The sequence below is a fragment of the Ascaphus truei genome, chromosome 4, assembly GCF_040206685.1.
Source record: "Ascaphus truei isolate aAscTru1 chromosome 4, aAscTru1.hap1, whole genome shotgun sequence".
NCBI lineage: Eukaryota > Metazoa > Chordata > Amphibia > Anura > Ascaphidae > Ascaphus > Ascaphus truei.
The window spans coordinates 151,303,218-151,319,139 of record NC_134486.1 but is presented as its reverse complement, the minus strand read 5'-3'; the positions used below and the strand labels follow the sequence as shown (position 1 = coordinate 151,319,139).

The window sequence follows — 15,922 nt, the reverse complement described above, 5'->3', positions numbered from 1 at the left end:
TGTATTTTTATTCCTCTGCCTCAGGGCAAACTGTGCTCTATTTGATAGACATGTATATTGGTACAATTATTTGTGTTTGAACCTTTCCAGTGTATGTACCAACCACATACACTGGGATCAGGTCGGGAGGGAAAGGGTTAATTGCATTTACATGTTTATTGCCCTTTGTCCCCTTCCCCGCCTTTTCAGTCTCCATTTTGCAGCATCTCCATAGGTCGCCATTGGAGCCCCATATAATCCTATGGAGATTCCGGCGATTTGGGCCCAATACCTGAGAAGACCTGCAGGTGGCGCCCGAGAGGAGGAGCAGAGGTCCCCCATTGAAAGTGAATGGAGTAATGCATTTCAATGGAGAATCCTCGAGGTCGACCTCTGGAGGCGAGCTGGCAGCCAGCCAAACTGCAAACCTCAAAAGCGGATACAATATCTATGAAAGAGCTTTGATCACGTAATTGGCGTGGGAACTAGACTATTGTCAAGTTCACCACCAATTAGCGTGGGAAACTTTTGTTCGAGGGCACCCAGAAATAAAATTATTTTTGCCCCTAGCCCCTAGGAACCCTCTCACTCGACCCCAACCGGGTCCGACAATTAATGGCAACGAGAAAGGGTCGTGCCGGCCATGAGGGTCCTACCATTGACCGCAATGGCGGAGAAAGCCGTGTGGCTTTGAAACACTAAGTGGGAAACAGTGTAAACTGAAAACCCTTAACTCCGATTCCGTAGGGACCAGAGGGCCAGGATTTGGCCAGTATGTAGTCACTGCTCCGGCATGACTGCATGGCAATTTCCAGCCCTCCCCTCAACCGAACGGAGTAGATTTAAGTGTGAATTGCCTATTGACTCCAATGGTAGCGGACGTCCCATTGAATCCTATGGCGGCGCCGGCCCATGCATTCCATGGCGGCACCGGCCCTATTGATTCCAATGGAGGTAAAAGCCGCGAGGTAAACGGCTAAATTAAAAACGGTAAAAACCTGTAGTCCATAACTCAGGTTCTGTACGGACGAGAGAGCTGGGATGAGGCCAGCATGTAGTCACTGCTCCGGCAGGACTGCATGGCAAATCCCGACCCTCTCTGAGCAACAGAATGGAATCAGGTTAATTGTTTAGTTTGGGTTTCTGCCATTGACTTCAATGGCAGAGATATGCAATTTCTGTAAAGGTGCATTTAAAGTGTATTTCTATAACTCCGGTTTGGTGGGTCCTAGCCAGCTGAAAATTGGCCACCGTGTAGAGTCCTCTCCGGCATGAGGATCTGGAAATTTGTAGCCCGCTCGGCCCAGCCGAACGGATTATTTTAATATATATATAATCGTGGAAATGTACTGTATTTGGTGTCTGGCATAAAAGCCCGGCAAAGATACTGGCTCTGCAGTATGTTAATGTGCAGGGGGAGACACAATGTCTGCAACAGGCCCCCTGATCAAAGGCTCCCCCACCCTGTTTGTATATACTAGGGCGGAACAGAGCATGCCTTGAGTGGTTCTACAAGTGTCATACATCTCACCTTTAGACAAAGGGTTTCCTGATCAGATCCCCTTCTAGCAAACTAGGAGCCGCCAATCTTTTGGGAGTGGGCCTACGAAAATGGCCCCCTGATTAGAATAATGCCCACCCCTGTGGGCAGGTGTTACCTCACATCCCACGTGAGCTGTCAAGGCGTAATTGGGTGTAAGTAATTGGTAACCAATACCTGACAAATAGGGCTTAAATCCTATATAACTGATTGTAAGCTCTATGCCCAATGTCTTCGTTTGTATACTGTATTGCTGAATGAATTGCCAATCCAGATCCTGATTGCTTCATTGTCCAACACCTAAGTAAGTGTTCATATTATGGGGCCTATGCAGAAAGGGCCGAAAAATGGCATTCGCCAGGGTTTCAATTCGCCAGGTTTTTGGCGTGTTAACCTCGCTGTATGCAGGGAGGGCCGAATCCCTGGCGAATGAATGCGCCACCACCATTTGAAATAATGGCGAGTAACCGGTGGCGAGACGGCTGCCTGGCGAGAAACTGCCGAGAAGCCGTCCCCTGGCGAGATGTGTTTGCAGCAGAGAGAGATCCGCTGCTCTCTCTGCGCAAACATAGGCACATTGTAAATTATTTAAAATACATTTTTACTGATAGTGTAGATGTGCAGGGGGTCTCCGGAGCTGAACCGCATTGGTTTCAGGTCCGGGGACACCCTGCTTCCCGAGATACAGGCCCCGTTATGAGGTGCCGGTATCCCTCTGCATTTAAAGGTCCCGATCACGTGACCGCGGAATGTAAAGAAAGCAGAGGGATACCGGCACCCCCTAAAGGGGGCTGTATCTCGGGAAGCAGGGGGTCCCCGGACCTAAAACCAAAGCGTTCAGTTCCAGAGACCCTCTGCACATCTACAGTATAAATAAAACACACATATCAATACACAATCATTCCTTACCTTAGCGGCTATGTGCTACGGTAAAGAAGCAACATTAATGTATTTTTAATAATAGTGTACAGGTCGCAGGGAGTCTCTGAGCCACAAATCAATGCAGTTCAGCTCAGGGGGCCCCCTGCTCCCGCACAATATTATTAAAAAACAGAAATGCTGCTTCATTACCATAGTGTATAGCCGCTAAGGCAATGAAGGGTTAATGCAGAATAGCATGTTTATTGGGGACAATTGCCCCCAATAAACATTAAATAAGTGAAATAGACCGCTGTCACCTTAATTGATTTAACCAATATAGTTATAAATGACAGGTGCTTAAAGGGTATTAAATACAATGGTATCGGTGGTGATCAAAGAGTTTGATCAAAAAAGAAACCCTTCTAGGTAGCAAACTCATGTCATGTGTGTAGTGTCATTTTTAATGGACTTAAATGGTCCAACAGTTAGATACTGTATGTCTGAGTAGTGCCCACACCTGCAATATCCATTGGTTTTGGTCAAGAGACCGTATATATAGATGTGATTCAGAAAGTCAAGATATTGTTTTACATATGGTAATACACCGATTGATTTATGACAAAAAACAATATCACCACTCCACATAATAGGGACTTTTAATAATGTATATGTGTTTTTAACATCTATGTAGATTTAATAAAATTTTATTATTTTTGACTTCCCCTGTGAATCTGGGCACTACTCAGACATACAGTATCTAACTGTTGGACCATTTAAGTCCATTAAAAATGACACTACACACATGACATGAGTTTGCTACCTAGAAGGGTTTCTTTTTTGATCAAACTCTTTGATCACCACCGATACCCCAATAAACATTGCAATAAACAACATACAGCCACTGTGTATTTAAAATACATAAACAAGAATAAATACATGAAATACATATAGCACTTACCCATTACCGGTTGCCACGATGAAGGCCATCCTCATCTTCATCCTGCCCATGCCCCCTCCGCTGCTGCAAAACAGACACAAGAATGAAAACATCCAAAGTAATGTCCCCTAACCCCTTAATCACCATAGCGGTTATTAACCGCTACAGTCATTAAGGGGTTAACCCACCCTCACCCACCACTCGGGATGCCTACATACCCTCCCACAGTAACCCCCCACCCTGTGAGGCCTAACCACCCTCACCCACTACCCACAAGGGAGGCCTACCCACATACCGTTGGGGAACACCCCCTCCCCCACCCCCAGTACCCACAATAAAAACAATACAGTGACCCACAATAAACATAATTATATTTAATAAATACCATACCCACCCCCTGTGCCCCCTCATAAATACAAGATGTATCCTTTTACAAACAGGGTTCATAACACAGCCCCACGCGAGTCCTCGGTGGGCTGGCGGGGCACCTGACAGACCTACAGGGTACCAGCAGCCCTTTTCAAACAGGTTCTGGAGGCCTTTTGGTGGGTCCCGCCAGCACCATGGCCCCCAGGTGGTCTCCTTGGGTCACCGTTGGGCACACTTGGGTACCCACGGTAGGCCCAAGGATGTCTGGGAGCCCCGGGTCAGACCTACAGGTGTCTGCGGGGCCTCGGGTGGTTCCCACGGGGGTCTGGGGAACTCACGAGTGCTCACTACGGGTCCGCGGTGCCCCCACGGATGTGGGACCACCGCTTCATCCCCGCACCTATGGGTCGGCGGTGCCCCCACGGATGTGGGACCACCGCTTCATCCCCGCATGTGTCACCCGTGGAACCACCAGCCTGATACCCGTGAGATACCCGAGGAGAACCGCAGGTGGTCTCCAGAGGTCTCACGCGTAACCACGGAACAAACCCTGAATGTAAAAAAAATAAACCTGGCCTATACATTCAATACATTCCACCCCCCCCCCCCCCCAACACCTACAGTACAATAATGTGCAAAATAACTATTATCCAGATAGGGATAATAGATTATTTGCCCATTATTAAAAACATTAACTAGCATATTCAAATAAATTAAGTACTACTGACCTTATCAATAAGAAGTCTCAGTCGCCAGCAACATCCTTGTCTTGCCCACAAAACACATAGCCAATACAAAGCCAATACATTGCAATTGCATTCAGATATCAATTAACCCCTTACATACCATATCGGATAATAACTGCAAAGGTAATTAAGGGGTTAAGCCACACTGGCCCGATACCCACCCTTCACCCATGAATTTGTACATTGGCTTCATCATGCATATTATATATATATATATATATATATATATATATATATATATATATATATATAAAAACAACATTACCATTCTCTCGTCCGGTAAAGAAAGACTGCACTCGGTTCAGTAATCATGAAAAACTGTATTGGGCATCTGAATAAAGGGGCACCCCCTTGAGAAAGGTCCTATTCCAGGACCGAAACGTCGGATTGGGTGACTTATCTTTTTTATTCAGATGCCCAATACAGTTTTTCATGATTACTGAACCGAGTGCAGTCTTTCTTTACCGGACGAGAGAATGGTAATGTTGTTTTTCTATTATTTGAGACTAGCACCTGTCTATATGAACCAGTACATTGAGTGCAAGCTGTGATGTTTGTTTTGACTATTTTTATATATATATATATATATATATATATATATATATATATATATATATATATATATATAATATGTGTGTGTATATATATATGTATGTATATATGTGTGTATATGTATATATATATATATATATATATATGTTTATATATATATATATATGTATATATATAGAGAGAGAGAGAGAGAGATACACACACATGATGAACCAATATACAAATAAATGTAGAAGGGTTATCAAAAACATGCTGTACTCAAAATAACAGTTCTCCATAAATACAACTACAATACAATTAATTTCCTTTCATAATCCTAACTGATATTACAATCAAAAACCTCAAATCACAATCAACACATTGCATTTACATTGTATATATGATGCATACAATCTAAGCACCATATACATTCTGCAAATGAATGTTAACAATAACATTGCAAGCAAAATACAGATAACTCCAAACAAATATACTATTGTAACCAATCCGGTAAACATAAATCAATTACCATTCATTAATGACATCCCTAAACAATTTACATTCCATCCCTAAACAATTTACATTCCATCCATAACAATTAAACAATTAACTAATTCAAACCTGCAACTGAACAATGTAGCCTGTGAAAATATATAAGTACCAACAAGCATAAAAAATTGACAACCAAGGCTAACCCTGACCTCTAATACAACATACAATAGCAATGATTACATCTATCTCATTTTAAAATACTTTAACCACACATTTAAGCATAGATGCATAGTCAAAATAATTAATAACACATCAAATCAAGCTTTTAAAACACTATCATTTCTTACCCCCTATGTATATATCTCTCTAGACATACATACATACATACTGTACAGTGGCAATAAATGATATACCACAGATAATTAAATAAACATGTAAAGAAAATAATTTAAAACAATTAACAAGTTCAATTAAATACATTTCTTTAGTTCACTTACCATTACTTGCCCCCACCGACTCCCGTTGAACTGGTTACTCACGATCAAAACCACCAGGCACAGGAACCCATAAAATAACAAACCATAAAAAAATAAACATTAATCTAAAAATCCAAATCAATCCACGGGTCTTCTAATTTTAATCCATCTTCATCTGTATTCTTCTATCTTCTTCCGGGGTCTTCTTCCCATCTTCGGCCACGCCCTGGTCTTCTTTCTTCTCCGGAGGTCCTTCCTCCTCGGCGGCTGGCTTCAAAATGAGACGACATAGGCTTTTAAAGGCCTATGACGTCACATTTTTGTCATATGGTTCCCACGGCTCTGATTGGGCCGTGAAAACCATGTGTTTTGGCCGATAAAAAAAAAATGATGACGTCAGTTAAAGGCAATGAAAGCACAGCCAATCAGAATGGCTTTGCTTCAATTGCCTTTAAGATGACGTCATTAAAAGAAACATGGCCGTCACACATGGTACGGTAGCCAATCAGAGCGTGGGAACTCCATCCCTACTCTGATTGGCTCTAGTATACCATGTGACAGAGGCTTGGGGGAGAACGGATGTGACGTCATTGAAAGCCTGTCACATGGTACTAGAGCCAATCAGAGTAGGGATGGAGTTCCCACGCTCTGATTGGCTACCGTACCATGTGTGGACGGCCATGTTTCTTTTAATGACGTCATCTTAAAGGCAATTGAAGCAAAGCCATTCTGATTGGCTGTGCTTTCATTGCCTTTAAGTGACGTCATCATTTTTTTTTTATCGGCCAAAACACATGGTTTTCACGGCCCAATCAGGGTCGTGGGAACCATATGACGAAAATGTGACGTTATAGGCCTTTAAAAGCCTATGTCGTCTCATTTTGAAGCCAGCCGCCAAGGAGGAAGGACCTCCGGAAAAGAAAGAAGACCAGGGCGTGGCCGAAGACGGGAAGAAGACCCCGGAAGAAGATAGAAGATAGAAGAAAGAAGAATACAGATGAAGATGGATTCAAATTAGAAGACCCGTGGATTGGTTTGGATTTTTAGTTTAATGTTTATTTTTTTATGGTTTGTTATTTTATGGGTTCCTGTGCCTGGTGGTTTTATCGTGAGTAACCAGTTCAACAGGAGTCGTGGGGGCAAGTAATGGTAAGTGAACTAAAGAAATGTATTTAATTGAACGTTTTAATTTTTTTTAATTCTTTTCTTTACATGTTTATTTAATTATCTGTGGTATATAATTTCTTGCCACTGTATGTATGTATGTCTAGAGAGATATATACATACAGGGTAAGAAATGATAGTGTTTTAAAAGCTTGGTTTGATGTGTTTTTAATTATTTTGACTATGCATCTATGCTTAAATGTGTGTTTAAAGTATTTTAAAATTAGATAGATGTAATCGTTGCTATTGTATGTTGTATTAGAGGTCAGGGTTAGCCTTGGTTGTCAATTTTTTATGCTTGTTGGTACTTTTATATTTTCACAGGCTACATTGTTCAGTTGCAGGTTTGAATTAGTTAATTGTTTAATTGTTAGGGATGGAATGTAAATTGTTTAGGGATGGAATGTAAATTGTTTAGGGATGTCATTAATGAATGGTAATTGATTTATGTTTACCGGATTGGTTACAATAGTATATTTGTTTGGAGTTATCTGTATTTTGCTTGCAATGTTATTGTTAACATTCATTTGCAGAATGTATATGGTGCTTAGATTGTATGCATCATATATACAATGTAAATGCAATGTGTTGATTGTGATTTGAGGTTTTTGATTGGCATTTGATCTTTTTGATTGTAATATCAGTTAGGATTATGAAAGGAAATTAATTTTATTGTAGTGTGTATTTATGGAGAATTGCTATTTTGAGTACAGCATGTTTTTGATAACCCTTCTACATTTATTTGTATATTGGTTCATCATGTGTGTGTATATATATCACTCTCTCTCTGTATATGTATCTCTCTGTATATGTATATATATATATATATATATTTGCATGATGAAGCCAATGTACAAATTCATGGGTGAAGGGTGGGTATCGGGCCAGTGTGGCTTAACCCCTTAATTACCTTTGCGGTTATTATCCGATATGGTATGTAAAGGGTTAATTGATATCTGAATGTAATTGCAATGTATTGGCTATGTGTTTTGTGGGCAAGACAAGGATGTTGCTGGCGACTGAGACTTCTTATTGATAAGGTCAGTAGTACTTAATTCATTTGAATATGCTAGTTAATGTTTTTAATAATGGGCAAATAATCTATTATCCCTATCTGGATAATAGTTATTTTGCACATTATTGTACTGTAGGTGTTGGGGGGGGGGGGTGTAATGTATTGAATGTATAGGCCAGGTTTATTTTTTTTACATTCAGGGTTTGTTCCGTGGTTACGCGTGAGACCTCTGGAGACCACCTGCGGGCCTCCACGGGTATCAGGCTGGTGGTTCCACGGGTGACACATGCGGGGATGAAGCGGTGGCCTCACATCTGTGGGGACACCGCGGACCCGTAGTCTGCAGGGATGAAGCGGTGGTCCCACATCCGTGGGGGCACCGCCGACCCATAGGTGTGGGGATGAAGCGGTGGTCCCACATCCGTGGGGGCACCGCGGACCCGTAGTGAGCACTCGTAAGTTCCCCAGACCCCCGTGGGAACCACCCGAGGCCCCGCAGACACCTGTGGGTCTGACCTGGGGCTCCCAGACATCCTTGGGCCTACCGTGGGGACCCAATTGTGGCCCACGGTGACCCAAGGAGACCACCTGGGGGCCATGGTGCTGGTGGGACCCACCAACAGGCCTCCAGAACCTGTTTGAAAAGGGCTGCTGGTACCCTGTAGGTCTGTCAGGTGCCCCGCCAGCCCACCGGGGACTCGCGTGGGGCTGTGTTATGAACCCTGTTTGTAAAAGGATAAATCTTGTATTTATGGGGGGGCACGGGGTGGGTAATGTATTTATTAAATATAATGATGTTTATTGTGGGTCACTGTATTGTTTTTATTGTGGGGGTGGGGGGGGGTGTTCCCCAACGGTATGTGGGTAGGCCTCCCTTGTGGGTAGTGGGTGAGGGTGGTTAGGCCTCACAGGGTGGGGGGTTACTGTTGGAGGGTATGTAGGCGTCCCGAGTGGTGGGTGAGGGTGGGTTAACCCCTTAATGACTGTAGCGGTTAATAACCGCTATGGTGATTAAGGGGTTAGGGGACATTACTTTGGATGTTTTCATTCTTGTGTCTGTTTTGCAGCAGCGGAGGGGGCATGGGCAGGATGAAGATGAGGATGGCCTTCATCGTGGTAACCGGTAATGGGTAAGTGCTATATGTATTTCATGTATTTATTGCTGTTTATGTATTTAAAATGGGCACATTCACTATTATCCCTTTGTGGATAATAGTAATTGTGGCAATAACTATACTGTATGTGTTAGGAGGGGGGGGGGGTTATTTCTTTAAAAGTATGTATGCGTTTATTCATTAATTTGGGGGGTGCACATAATTGGTACTGCAGGCCTGCGGGTAACACCCGAGGGCTCCCGCCGGTCTATAGTATCATAGATGTGCATATATGTGTATGTTAGGGGTTATAGGGGTTGTTGTTATATATATATATATATATATATATATATATATATATATATATATATATATATATTCATTTATTTATTTATTCATTTAGATTTATTTATTTAGTGTGGGGCTGTTGTGTGTGATTATTCTTCATTGTGGGTAGCGGGTGTGGGTGAAGGGGGTATTAGCCCCAACGGTGGTTGTTTAGGGCTTGCGGGGGGGTAGCGGGAGCGGTTAACAATTTCAGGACCGTAGCGGTATTAACTGCTACGGTCGTGAAGGGGTTAAGTGCACCCGCAACCCCCCCGTAAGCCCTAAACTCACACCAAAGGCCAAATACCCCCTTCACCCACACCCGCTACCCACAATAAAGCTGGCATGGTGGGTTAACCCCTTCATTGCCTTAGCGGTTACCCGTTAAGGTAATGAAGTGGCCTGTACATGCATTTTTCCTGCCTCGGATGCATGCCAGGGGGCCTCCGGTGCTGGTATTAATGGTATCACCTCTGGAGCCCCCCTGCAGCAATCCGAGTCAGGAAAAGGGCCTGATTTTTTTTTTAATGTCCCCTATCGCCGCTCAGCTCCAGCTTCTTGCCAACTTTTTTTGGCGGAGCTATTTGGAGAACATCTCTCCATTTTATTGGCGCGATCAGCAGCGAGATGCTGATCGAGGCTACCTGCATACGGCGGGTTTTAAAACTGGCGAGATTTTGCTTCTCGCCACCCGCGCAACGAGTTTTTAACAAAAAACTGGCGGTTTTTCCTCATCTCGCCAGTTTCTTGCCATTAACTCATTTGCTATAGGCATATTTGGCGAAAACCTGGCAAGATTGCGCTTCTCGCTGCTCTCTGCATAGGCCCCTATGTGTGTTATTTGTATATTTTGTGTGTTCACCTTCTTCAAGGAATAAACTTTCTTTATTATATCTAAGTCGCCTTCAATTCAACCCAGTTATTTTTGTGTATATTATAACCCTGCACAAGCTCCCATGACAGCTGTGCATCTGTTTTTACAGCCTCACTCTGCATTAATAAATTGCCTTTATTTCTGGAAAGAGGGCTACTGCGATTATTTATTGTAAAAACTTTCCAATGCGTTTGTTAAAAGTTTACAAAATAATTGGGAAAAAAATACTTGACAAACTTTTTTTTTTGTTTAAAGGTGTCAGCCAGCTACAGTTAACCTAATAAGGACATGCCACTGTCCTTAGTTCAATTTGGTCCTAGGAAGGGCTGCACCTTTTAAAATAAACTCTTCTGACTTTCCTTTCTTGAAGAACAGCAATGATCTCAAATGGCTAAAATCGTCACAGCATTCGTTCTGGCATTACTATGCCTGAAATTATTTTAAGTGCTGCTTTTCTCTTAATGTACAGTGATAAGCATCAGAAGAGTCCTTCCCCCACACTACAGGGTGTTATAGTAGTTATTTGGAGAGACTATGGGCCTTATTTACAAAGTGGTGCCTTCCAGTGCCAGAAGACTCTTCACTGCCCAGGTGTCTTAGGCGCTCTAAGTAATTAGCACAGCTTAGTCAATGTGGACTTATAACTTGTGTCGTTTTTATAGGTGACATCAATGGGACGCAGGCTGTGGTTTACATTTAGTAATCAAAAGTTATTATCCAGTCGGAAGTGTGCTTTCATATTTAGTGTTGCTTTGTCACCATGCCAGATTTCAGGGGGTACTTTTGGTGTGATTACACACAATCACTGTTTTTTATTATCTACCTACAGTAGGCATCGACCCCTTATGGGATAAAAAGGTGTCCTACATGCAGAATTACTAGAAGTGATGAAGTGAATTGTTACATAGTTACATAGTAGATGAGGTTGAAAAAAGACTTCCGTCCATCAAGTTCAACCTATGCTAAATTTAGACAACAGATACTTTATCCTATATCTATACTTATTGATCCAGAGGAAGGCAAACAAAAAAAACCATTAAGGGGAAAAATTAATTCCTTCCTGTCTCCAATAATTGGCAATCGCATTAATCCCTGGATCAACATCCTTCCCATGTATACTTATTTGGTATATCCCTGTATACCTTTCCTTTCTAAAAAATATGTCCAACCTTTTTTTGAACAAATCTATTGTATCTGCCATCACAGTCTCCATGGGTAATGAATTCCACATTTTAACTGCCCTTACTGTAAAGAACCCTTTCCTTTGTTGCTGGTGAAATTTCCTTTCCTCCAACCTTAAGGGATGGCCCCGAGTCCTTTGTACTGCCCGTGGGGTGAATAGTTCTTTTGAAAGCTCCTTGTATTGTCCCTGAATATATTTGTATATAGTTATCATATCCCCTCTTAGACGCCTCTTTTCTAATGTAAATAAATCTAATTTAGCTAGCCTCTCTCATAAGTTAGAATGTCCATCCCCTTTATTAATTTGGTGGCTCTTCTCTGCACTCTCTCTAGTTCCATAATGTCTTTTCTTAGGATTGGTGCCCAAAATTGAACCCCATATTCAAGGTGTGGTCTTACTAATGCTTTGTAAAGGGGCATAATTATGTTTACTTCCCTTCCATCCATTGCCCATTTGATGCAAGATAAGATCTTATTTGCCTTTGCAGCTACTGCATGACATTGGGCACTATTGCTAAGCCTGCTGTCTACAAGCACTCCTAAATCCTTCTCCATCAAGGATTCCCCCAATATATCTTCTTTTAATTTGTAAGTCGCCTTTATATTCTTGTATCCCAAATGCATAACCTTACATTTATCTGTATTAAACCTCATCTGCCATTTACCTGCCCACGTTTCCAGTCTCTCCAAGTCCTTCTGAAGAGAAATTACATCCTGCTCTGATTCTATTACCTTACACAATTTAGTATCATCAGCAAAGATGGAGACTTTGCTCTCGATCCCAACCTCAAGGTCATTAATAAACAAATTTAAAAGCAGGGGTCCCAGTACCGATCCCTGAGGTACTCCACTCACGACTTTAGCCCAACCTGAAAAAGTTCCATTTATGACAACCCTCTGTTGTCTGTCCTTTAACCAGTTTTCAATCCAGGTGCAAATATTATTAGAGTCCAATTTTCTTTATGTTGTACACCAACCTCTTGTGTGAAACCGTATCAAAAGCCTTTGCAAAATCTAAGTTGACCACATCAACTGCATTACCCTGGTCTAAATTCCTACTTACCTCCTCAAAGAAACAAATAAGGTTAGTTTGGCAAGATCTATCCTTCATAAATCCATGATGACTATTACTAATAATTTTGTTTTCCATTAGGTATTCCTGAATATTATCCCGTATTAAACCTTCAAGTAGTTTCCCTACTATTGAAGTCAGGCTTACAGGTCTATAATTTCCCGGTTGTGATCTAGCTCCCTTTTTAAATATAGGCACCACATCTGCTTTACGCCAATCTTGTGGTACTGAGCCTGTGGAAATGGAGTCCTTGAATATTAAATATAATGGTTTTGCTATTACTGAGCTTAACTCCTTGAGAACTCTTGGATGTATGCCATCGGGGCCAGGTGCCTTATTTACTTTAATTTTTTCAAGTCGCTTATGAACTTCTTCCTCAGTTAACCAATTGTTCATTAATATGGAGGTTGTGGCTTCCTCCTGCGGCACTACTATTGAACTTGATTCTTCCCTGGTAAACACAGAGGCAAAGAATTTGTTTAATACCTCAGCTTTTTCCTTATCTCCAATAATCTTCCTACCCATCTCACACTGAAAGTGTCCTATATTTTCTTTTCTCAATTTTTTTGTTATTAAGGTACTTAAAGAATTTTTTAGGGTTGACCTTACTTTCTATTGCAATCCTTTTTTCATTATCCATTTTTGCAAATTTGATTGCCCTTTTACAATTTTTGTTACTTTCCTTATAATTCTGATACAATGCCTCTGTCCCTTCTGACTTAAAGAATCTAAACGCCTTCCTCTTCTTGTCCATTTCCTCTGCTACCTGTTTATTTAGCCACATTGGTTTTGACTTATTTCTTTTATACATATTACCCAAGGGTATACACTGATAAGTGTGCTTTTCTAACAATGTTTTAAAGACTGCCCATTTATCTTCTACATTTTCCCTGCAAAAACATAATCCCATTGTATTACTACTAGATTAGACCTCAGTTTATTAAAATCTGCCTTTCCAAAGTTGAAGGTCTTTGTTGAACCCAAGTAATCTGTTTTTTGATAATTTATTTCAAATGAGACCATGTTATGATCACTGCTACCCAAATGTTCCAGGACTTGAATATTTGTGATTACTTCTACATTGTTTGATATGACCAAATCCAGAACTGCCCCTCGCCTGGTTGGTTCCTCAATAATTTGGGTCATATAATTGTCTTTAAGCACCCCCAAAAACCTGTTCCCTTTTGTTGTAACGCTAATCTTATTGCCCCAGTCTATGTCTGGATAATTAAAATCCCCCATTATGCAAACATGACCCAGTTTTGATGCCTTCTCCATTTGCAAAAGTATTTTAGCTTCCTCAATCTCACAGATATTTGGTGGTTTATAGCATATTCCCACAAACATTTTCTCTATACTTTTACCTCCACTGCTAATTTCTATCCACAAAGTCTCTACATTTTCATCATTCCCTTCATAGACATCATCCCTTATAATAGGTTTTAGATCCGGTTTAACATATAAACATACTCCACCTCCCCTTCTATTTGTTCGATCCTTCCGAAAAAGAGAATAACCCTCTAAATTAACTGTCCAGTCATGAGTTTCATCCCACCATGTTTCAGTAATGCCTATGATATCATACTGCTCCCTTGCAGCTATTAATTCAAGCTCCCCCATTTTATCTGTCAGGCTTCTTGCATTAGCAAGCATGCATTTCAGGTTTTTTTTTAGCCTGTACTATTATCTTATCTGCTCCTTCCTTTCTGTGCCCACTTTGTTTAGTCGTTAGAAGTTTTCTAGTATTATCTGTATTTACTATGGGTGTCTCACTGCTTGTCAAACTTGCACTTGCCCCCATTCTACCTCCATACCACCTTGCATCCTCATCTATTCCATTTAGTTCATTATCTGTTTCATTCCCCTCCCCCCTCCATCCTAGTTTAAAATCTCCTCCAACCTTTTTAGCATTCTCCCCCCTAAGCACAGAAGATCCCTCTTCATTGAGGTGCAATCCGTCCCTAGAATATAGATGGCACCTGACATTCTTATTACTGTTACTCAATAGCTATAACTATTTCGGTAACAAAAGTAAACAAACTTTGGGCAACGTAAAGAGCAACTTTGGAGTCCAGAATCATTTTTCTTTATTGAAGCCTCAAAGTACTTTTACACTAATGGAGCTGTGCAAATATTTGATTGAGATATTCTTCATTTCAGGATTCAAGTGGCAGTCATCTTTGACTTGTGATGTCATACAGTATATGGCAAAAGAGAGCTAAATCGCATTGAAATTCTTTACTAATAATCCCTTTGGCTTCTGCTACGTCTTACACAGCGTAATCCCACTGTTCTTTTTCAGTAAATACTGTTGATTCTGGCAGCAAACAAAAGGCCGATTTAAGCTGTTTCAATAGATTCAGAATCTTGGGTGATTTGAAAGATCGAAGCTGAGCTCACATATTTAGTGTTGTAAACGGCAAATAAAATCAAAGATGAACTGCTCTTGGGAAGAAAATAAAGAAATCTCCATTTAACTCCAGCAGTGCCCATAATTGATGTGCGTTTTAAAAAAATTTGAGGCAACATTTTAGAAAGTGTACAGCGTTACTATTCACATATACTTTTTCCTTTAACCGCACAGGGATGCATCACTGATGGCTATGAGAAGACGCATTGATGGTCTGACCCCGGAAGAAATCCGAAACCTTTCCAGGGATGACATGCACATGCCGACCACAATGGAAGACTTTGAAATGTCTTTGAAGAAGGTCTCCAAGTCTGTTTCCGCCACAGACATTGAGAAATATGAAAAGTGGATAGACGAGTTTGGATCGTGTTAGTCTATCTCCTTAATTAGCCATTAACAATCTTCAAAAATGATCTGCCTTAAGTCTTAAATTTTTTCAGGAGATAGAGTTGCTGTATTTGTTTAAAAAAAATCATTTTGTAATCGCGATTCTTCAAATAATAAAGCACCATTTTTGATTCTACACAGCCGTATATTTACAAACATTTACAGCACAACCTGACCGCCCCTGATCATCACGGATGGGAATCTTAAAAAGACGGAAACCGCTGTTTTAAAGGAGCAGAACAAGCTGTCATTTAAAAAATAAAAATTCCATTCAATATGTGCATCTATACAGTCTGCACACTGACAAGTGATTAGCTATGTTGCTGATCGATCCGTTCTCCTGTAATCGATGGCTGAAGATTCGGCTCAGGGGCTCTTTATGTCACACTTAGGGCTGCAGAAGATTACCCAAGATGCAAAGTTCTGTGTGGAAGATCACGTGACCAGGAAGGCACTAGATACAGTT

At 41.2% G+C, this 15,922-nt stretch overlaps 1 protein-coding gene across 5 annotated transcripts in view; it reads left to right on the top strand.

Moving 5' to 3' along the window:
• The window catches only part of KATNA1 (katanin catalytic subunit A1), a 226,011-nt gene extending 210,419 nt beyond the window's left edge, over positions 1 to 15,592 (top strand). For 3 of the 5 annotated variants that reach the window (XM_075596691.1, XM_075596686.1, XM_075596687.1), the window contains 2 exons: positions 9,178 to 9,240; positions 15,244 to 15,592. In XM_075596691.1, coding sequence (XP_075452806.1) covers positions 9,178 to 9,240; positions 15,244 to 15,442 — 262 coding nt within the window. In that variant the 3' untranslated portion in view covers positions 15,443 to 15,592. Of the gene's footprint in view, positions 1 to 203; positions 2,120 to 9,177; positions 9,241 to 15,243 lie in introns of those variants that run through there. The other 2 variants (XM_075596690.1, XM_075596692.1) reach the window with 2 other exon arrangements.
• The last annotated feature ends 330 nt before the right edge of the window (positions 15,593 to 15,922 follow it).